General features: G+C 38.4%; 1 protein-coding gene across 3 annotated transcripts in view; it reads right to left on the bottom strand.

The window, feature by feature from the left end:
• The window catches only part of LOC108746189 (transcription factor Sox-2), a 116390-nt gene extending 110361 nt beyond the window's left edge, over positions 1-6029 (bottom strand). For 2 of the 3 annotated variants that reach the window (XM_018482800.1, XM_018482801.1), the window contains exon 1: positions 3472-6029. In XM_018482800.1, the coding sequence (XP_018338302.1) occupies positions 3472-4898 (1427 nt within the window). In that variant the 5' untranslated portion in view covers positions 4899-6029. Of the gene's footprint in view, positions 1-161; positions 390-3471 lie in introns of those variants that run through there. The other variant, XM_018482803.1, reaches the window with a different exon arrangement.
• Between the last annotated feature and the right edge of the window lie 2681 nt (positions 6030-8710).

The following is an 8710-nucleotide window of genomic DNA, read 5'->3' as shown; positions in this document are numbered from 1 at the left end:
TATATATATATATATAATATATATAATCTTATTCTGATAAGATTTTCTATATTGACAAGTTGTAATGTGGAATATGGTTATGTACGCTCGCGTAGACTGTATTCGTCTTTTCCGTGAAAATTGTCTTGAAATTATATTTTGTCATTTTTTTTCTTCCTGTATCCATTTTCTCTTTTTCCCTCCCTTCTCCCCTCTTCCACCCTCCCACCCTCTCTCTTTCTCTCGCGCTATAAGTTATGCGTTTCTCTTTACTTCGCATTCCATCTTTCGCGCGCTTTTTCTTTTTTTTTTTCAATTTTCTTTTTTTCGCCGTTATTTTCTACCGAGCAAGGAGCTTCCATTTCCAGGATGGTCCATCCATGTATGCTTCTGTTTAAGCTACGAGATTCCTACGAACCATGCATATGCTGTGTTAGGTTGGGTCATAGCGCGTTAAATTGGTAAATTGTTAAATTTTTAGCATTAACAATTCATGTTCGTCGATAGAGAGATAGGATGAGTCAGACGAAACTTTCGTGATTATTCCATCGTGACAGAGTGAAATGGCATTTAAGTGTGAGTTGGCGTGGAATTATCATGATAATTATTTAAAAAGCGTAAAAATCAACTAAAAAAAATTGTGTAAGCCAAAATAAAACTTGAGAAAAAAATTATTTTGCTAAACATTGGATTGAGTAAAAAAGTTGCTTCGTATTTTTACATTACATTACATCTACCCGCAAAATTACTTTTTAGTTTTACTTAATCCAATATTACATTATAATGATTCTTCTAAATAATAATTTTTTTCTAAATAATTCCGTTTTTTGACTCAACCTATATCATACTTCAATGAAACAGCAATTTGTTTCTCTGCAATTAATCCCTCTCCAATTAATTAAACGCACAATTTCTACTTTTACGAATTAAAGTTCTGATAATCATTCATTATAATTATCTAGTAATAGTGACAATGAACTCGATCTGAAAAGAAATAGCAAACAAAAAGAAACAATTTATAAAGGCAAATAAATTTATAAGTTTCAAATCAAACATACAATGTCGTGAACTCTGCTTCTGGACCCTATGTCAAAAATAATTCGATCTAGGCTTTAAAATTTCTATCATGTATCTGCATAATAACGTAATATAAAGAATAGATATAAAAAATAGCATAATTAATAATAATTAATAATGAAAATCAATGGAAAGAAATAAAATAAAATGATGTAATAGTTACAAAACTATATATACACGCATAATTGAAATAATTAAACATTTTTGCGAAAAATCACATTTGAGTATACTCTACATTTAATAATAGAGTTAAAATTTAATCAAATGATAATTTACGTCTAAAGAAGAGAGTTATAAGAAAAATACAATTGATGAACTGATTTCGATGTATATGATGAGTATGTGATGTGTAAATAAACGAAGCAAACGAAAAATGTTGGATCTATTAATGATTTCTACCAATTTGATATCGTTTCTACTAATTAGATTAGTAGTATTAGATTGCTTCTTGTCTTGTAGTAAATGCAATGTTCACGAAACATTGGCATTTGTAATTTTTTCAAGACAGAAATAACCCTTAAACTGTACAAATTCAATGTAGATTAATTTTAATCTCGAATTAACTTATTCTTCATCTTTTTCTAGTTCTAAGAATTAGAACAGAATTAAAGTTAATCTACGTTGGTGAAAACGGGTATTAAGGTTCCGATTAAATGTAAACATAGAATTGTTTAAATTCTTTTTATTATAAATTCACTATAAACGTCTCATAAATCCTTATAAACTTCAAATATACATCTTCTATTATTAATAGATAACAGATTTTTGTTTTAATTGTCCTACAATAGCAAGTCCTACATAAGAGATGCTCAAAGAGTGACAATTAAAACTCATGTATTTAAAAGTTTTAAATTAAATTTTGTGTAGAGTTACAAATAAACAAATATAAATCACATTTTGATAATTTCAGCTGAGAAAAATCAGATGTATAAAATTTGGCAGCACCTAAATACAGATAAATTCTATTTCATTCGCCTTGGCGGTGGTAGTTTTATAGTTCAAATAATCATTCAAATTTACTTATTCTAGTAAAATTCGTATCGAATAATGTTTTATCAAATGTGTAAGATTTTTGCACCTTGGTACGAGGTAAATCGACGTGTTTATTCTTTCTTCCCTGCCGACTCGACACGCCGGTCTATAATTTTCTAGAGTAATGATATCTTGCAAGTTCCACCTTGCTAACTCTTGAAATAATAATAATCGTGCACGAATAAGCAACTGGTCACAAATTTCAGATGTAAGAAGCGAATCGTAGATCACTGTTTTAGTAGTTAATTGGTGTGTGATGAGAGAAGGTTCAGAAGCATCGTCACGATAGCATATGCAATATTACCATTTGCTTTAGCAATTGAAAAACGTGAATATTGCATGAAATACGTAAGTATAAGAAAATCCGAGATATTAGAAAAAAGAGATAGGTAATATTTATATAGGTATTGTACGCTATAGATATTGTACGTTTGATGAAGGAAATAATTCTTAAATGGAATATTCATAACGCCGACACTCATTAATTACTATATGTATGGAATACAGGAGATTCTTGTTATAAAAATTCTGTTTAAAGCCAAGAAATACATAATAAAAGAATTTACATTAAAGAAATAATTTTTATAAAATTTATAGCAACAATAAAATAACAAGTGTAAAAAATTTTAATGTAGAATCGAAGACTTCTATTTAAATGAGAAATTAAAATAAAAAAATGCATTAAATGGAAAAATTTTACATATATATACATATATATATATAAATACGATTTATAATGCGAATCTCCTGTGGATTCCAATAATGTTTAAGTTACAAAATTCACAATCAATAATTACCAAATTAACTTTCGAAGAAAATCAATGATTTTTGTTAATTATAACTCAAGCGAATAGTGCAATCATCGTCAAATTGGGATAAACAGCGTTATGTTCGTCATACTTGACATCGATTAGCATTGTAAATTGAGACATATATACTAACTCAAATTATCTGTCGGGAACACTATAACTCGCCGTTCACAATGACCCAAAACATTTCTTTCCCTTTGAATGTAAATATTATGGTTAGTTTATAGTAATAATATTGCGGTAGTCTATTCGTACCTAATAATATTATAATAGAGACATTTGATATCCCATGTAATTTTGATTGAGAAAAGTGTAGATAATAGCAAAAAATGCAGTCTAATTTCTGAAAGAAATACTGTATATCTAAAAAAAGAAAAAAAAAAAAGAAAAATACAGTCCCATTTATGGCATATTTTAAAGGACTGTAAGATGTCGAGATATAATCATTCGAACGTCACAGTTTATCCCTTTTTCACGACTCTAAAAGCTACTCGCAAGCAAATATAAGCAAGAGAGAGAGTATTAAGTGCGAAAAAGAAGCTTCTGTTTCTCTTCTTCTTTCGTAACAACTCACATGTGCGAAATCGGCTGCATGGTATGATGCTGCGTCAAAGAATCAGGTGATGGACCCGGCGGATAGACGCTTCCACCGTGTTGCACGACTCCCTGCTCCCCAATGCCTTGTGGCAGATACATTGAGATCATCTGCCGGAGATCGCCTTGCGTCTGTTGGCTTGCTTGCTGCTGTCCCATGTATTCCCTCTTGACCTGGCCGACAGGGCCAGCCGCGCCCGTCGTCGTTGGGCCGCCCGTCGGCGTCGGCGTGTGTATGCCGCCGCTCGCCGGGCTCGTCGGCTCGGACTTTATGCTGCTGCCACTAGGACTATGACTACTGGATATCTGAGAACCCGTTTGAGCCTGATGGTAAGGTGATGGTGATCCGCCAGGTACAGTAGCACCGTATCCGCCGTATCCGCCATAGCCGTTCATGTTGATAGGGCTGGGACTGCTACCGCCGATGTGATGTCCCATGGAATCATACCTGGGGTAGGCCACAGTCGAGCCAGCGGTTGCGGCACCACTCATGTGACTGCTGTACGCGACGTGTTGCTGATACGTTGTCGGATCAGGCATCATGTAACCGTTCGGCATATATCCATTGGGCATCTGATATACATCACGCGGCAATTGCGGTTGCTGTGGTCCTCCGCTGGTGCCTACTTGCCGTTGATCCACGCCGAGCATTCCGCCAACTCCAGCAACTGCTCCACCGAGCTGGAACTTGTCTTTCTTTATGAGCGTCTTTGTCTTGCGGCGCGGCCGATACTTGTAATCGGGATGCTCCTTCATATGAACAGCGCGCAACCGCTTCGCCTCGTCGATAAAAGGGCGCTTTTCTCCTTCGCTGAGAAGTTTCCATTCGGCACCAAGGCGTTTCGATATTTCAGAATTGTGCATTTTAGGATTTTCTTGAGCCATCTTGCGCCGTTGCCCACGCGACCATACCATGAAGGCATTCATCGGCCTCTTTACGCGATCCATGTTATTATTCTTGGCGTTGGAAGAATTGTTAGGGTTGTTGGGATTATTTGGATTGCTATGATTGTTAGCCTGATGATGCTGCTGTGATTGCGATTGTTGTTGCTGCGATTGCTGATGAGCATGATGTTGCTGTTGCTGAGCGCTCTGTTGGACCGCCATTGCGTGCATGCTCTGTTGCTGTTGTTGTTGTTGCTGCTGTTGTACGGCCGCGGCGGCGACGGCAGCAGCTGACATTGCGTAATGATGTTGAGAAGTTTGGTGATGATGTTGAAGACCAAGACCCAAGCCACCCGCGCCGGGTGGGCTTCCCGACAGTGCAGAGCTATGAACTATCGAGCCTAAAGATCCGTAAGGAGACATCCCTGTGTGATGGCCCATCGGCGATACACCCTGGTGTGGATGCGGTGGCATCTGAGCATGCAGACTGCCGCCCTTCATGTCCGTCTCCATCGTGTGCATCTCTTCTTGCCTGTGCCCGTACAGTTTGCTGCCCTTTTCTGATACCGTTCGACGTCAAGAAAATCAACGGGGCACGCCAAAAATGTCAATCTTATCACACCGGTGAATAAACCCGTCGTCCAAATCACCACTGGTCTTTTCTTTAAGTTCACCTCCGTCCGCGAAGCGATGACATGAAAGTCAATCGCAAATTCTCTAAGTCACTGATAATAATCACTATTAAGACACTCCGTAAGAATGGATCGCCAAGCGTTCGCGCACGTTTCCAGCGTCACCAGAGTGTCACCAGAGCGATCAATTGATCACGCACGCTCGCGTGAGCGTATCGGTCGAATGATGTGGCAGTCTCGAACGACCATTCCGTGCTGCGATGATCTTCGATGATCACTAACTACAAACCAAATCTTCGTTTTGCGCAGTGTTCGAATTTAATTACGAGTATCGTTCACGAATAAACTCCATGCGGACTCGGTCTCGACCAGGAGCATCACTAGCTATCGACATACTATCGATATAGTTCTCCGTACATTGTCTCGCAATGGGAACGTTAATACGTTTTTTCTCTTCTTGTGCTCTTTGAAAATCCAGAGGAACACTTAAAGCGATCCGCAGTTCAGAATGTCTGTACGAGAACTGACTGCACTCACTTTCTTCCCCTACACTGCTAGTCTCTCACCACTCCGTGCCATTCGCCAGCTATTCTGACTGGCTGCGAGCCGCAGTACGCTCGACGAATCGCGTCACGACAATGCGGCAACGACGCGCCAACTAAACGCGAAGCGGCGGTCTCCTTTGAAACGGGACGATGGCACCTCCTAAACGGCGCGTGCGACACAAGAAATGCGAGAAGACAAATCATCAACGCGACGACCAATGATTCATTAGGTTCACGGACACTGTCTTTTGTCTTCAACACTTCTTCAAGAATTCTTCAAGAACTCTTCAAGAATTCTTTGGTTTTCACCCGCGTATGCACTTCTGTTGGTAATCCGCTGCGACGAGTTTATAACTACAACACGCGCGAGTAAAAGCGGTGACGGGCTTTTCCTATTGCTCCTTTCTCTGCTTCCACTATGCTGGACAATTATAACGAGCGATCCGATGCAGAAGCGAAAGAACCTCCACTCTCTACGAGAGTACAAAACTATCTGAACTCTGAAGCACGCCACACACCTTGTAGCTCACTTCATGCCGAGAAGGCGGCCTTCTCCCTTCTTCCAGCGTTGAGCGCCCCTCTTCTCATGTTCCACCTTGCGGTATAGTGGGGACCATATCCGACCGATGTGCTGCGCTCCGTACTACGTACCGTAGGCAATCGATTGGCAAGCGCGCCTGCCATCATTTCTCTCAACCAATCGGCCGGCTCGCTGGCCTCGGAGGCGGCGCCTCAGCTTCGTGACGTCACTTAGTGAACATGACCGACCTCTCGCGGCGATGCTTCGGTCCGACGTCTCGTTCCCTCCCTTCGCTTCTCGTTCCTACCGCTATCGTCATCCTTTCCTCTGGTCGTCCGTCCCTCTCGCTCACCACCGTTGTGTGCAACATTTCTACTTGCTTTTTCGCGCCGCAAAATCGGCTACCCGTCGGTCGCATGTACCGCTACGCGGCCGCCGTTCGCAGCGTTGAGCAGCGCTGGTGCATACGTATGTCCGCGAGTCTTAATATGTTCCTTTGCACACGACCTGGAGCTGTGCGTGATGTATTACATATCCGTCAACGTTAATGCACGAATAAGTCAAATACACGTTTAAGAATCTCATAGAGAGATAATATGATGGATATATATGTAGAAATAGAAGATGCAACGTGAGATTTTGTAGCACTGTTTTTAATAGCGCGGGAAGTGCGATATTTGTATGAGGAATAAGACTAAAGATGACTTATTTTTTGTCTTATCCTACGAAAAATGTTCTCACGGGCTTCGTTAGAAGTTGGCGGATAAACTGAGCAAGTGATGATTGAGATATACTTCTCGCAATTCACATCATGTGCACCGCGTCACTTATCGTATCTTATCAAAGTTTTCTTTTATCTCACTGAAAGTATCTGCCTTTCCTCTTGTCTTTCTTTATTCTCGTAATATAATAATTTCTCTTTCGAATCAAACGATCAATACCGAATTTTCTTTCACTGTTCCTTGTTACTGCTCGATATATTCAAGAAGATTTGAAGCTCGTAATAAGAAGAGCTCTCGCTCCTTCCTCCTTTCTGTCCTTTTCCGTCGAGCGCGGCGGTAGAATCCACCAAGAAGCTCACTAAAATCGTTATCGTAGAGCTTTCATTGAACGTCGTGTCTTCGTTTCAGCATGCTGTATGTTGTGGGACCTGTTGCCGCGAGACGCGAAGAAAAGGAGAAGAGATGCGAAACGAATTGGTTTATAGCGGAAGTATGCGTGGTAAATAAACGCGTAAAACTATATTTTGTGCTTTATCGGCGATATCAGTAAAGGATATCGCGATAATTCCAAAATCGATGCGCCACGTAATAAACGTCAAAACTATCAATATATTAATATCCTCTTTTAAGTGTAGCACACATTTTTTTCCTCATTTTAAAAGATGATTATCGCAATTGCATTCTCATCGAATGATTGTTTATCTACATTTTGATTACTACAATTACATCAATTTTTTGCAAAGTAATCTAAAGTGATCTCTATTCTGATGCACGATCATCGTGATTGCGATGACATTATTATTTTGCAATTCGTCCTTGAGAACGTCAATCTTTAGTGCAATTATAGCTTGCACCGATCGCGATTATAGTTTATCCAATATCTCGATAATCTTTTATCGCAGCGATATCAGATTAGAATAATAACAAAAATTAAGATATTTTATGAATATAAAACGTAGATTTAACTATAATGTAACATATCTGGAAAATTTAATTACTAGTCCAAATTTAATACTAGTCCAAATTGGATTTATATTATCTTGTATTATATCTTCCATATAACAATGAATTTATACGTAAACGATATTAATTATAAGTAAATTATCGTCGCCGTAAATATTTCGTGGGAATTTGATAATTTTAATTTCTAATGCAACAAAAATATCAATTCAATTAAAACAAGCATTTTGCTTACAATGTATTTATAGGTTTGTGCATTTATTGAAAGTCAAGCGTAAGATCTATAATTGTTAAAAATTTTTTTCTCACGAACAAATAAAAATTGTTTAGAACATAAAATGACTTTCATGATTTATGGATCGCCTGGCATTCTTGCAGCAGGTAAAAAGGAAAGAGAAAGGTAAGCCGATAGTAAATAAATGTGTGGCATGTGTAAGGTCATAAAATTAAAAACGTTAAACTTACATGATTTTTTGCTGCTTAAATTTTTACTTTACGACTTTACTTTCTTCCCTTTATTTTTTATTTTTATTATACCGTCTCTGCATTTTGGAAATGAATAAAGTCATAGTCCTCGCTTTAACTTCACGTCCTCGGAATTTTCAGAGATTTTTAATTTTTAGTGAATGCTAGAGTTTACTGGCAATTCAAGATAAAATGAAATTGGCTTACAGCACTATTATAAGGAACTTATGTAATCATTGCAAAAACTCGGTCATATAATATTTTAATGTAACAAGTTACACAAATTTTAAAAGGATATCCGATCACAAGTATATTATACATATACGAATATTAACGAGTACGCTTCTCGCGCGTATGATTTGCTCGCGCAACAGCGGTATTAGGCTGAAATGCCACAAGTGGCACATAAACCGTGCGGAATAAGTGGATTGATAGGTCGTTACCGTTGAAAGAAGATAGAGCGGATCGGGCGATACACGTGGAAAGCTGA

The sequence above is a fragment of the Trachymyrmex septentrionalis genome, unplaced genomic scaffold, assembly GCF_001594115.1.
Source record: "Trachymyrmex septentrionalis isolate Tsep2-gDNA-1 unplaced genomic scaffold, Tsep1.0 scaffold16, whole genome shotgun sequence".
In the NCBI taxonomy this organism is placed as follows: domain Eukaryota; kingdom Metazoa; phylum Arthropoda; class Insecta; order Hymenoptera; family Formicidae; genus Trachymyrmex; species Trachymyrmex septentrionalis.
This window is presented reverse-complemented; position numbering and strand designations above follow the sequence as displayed.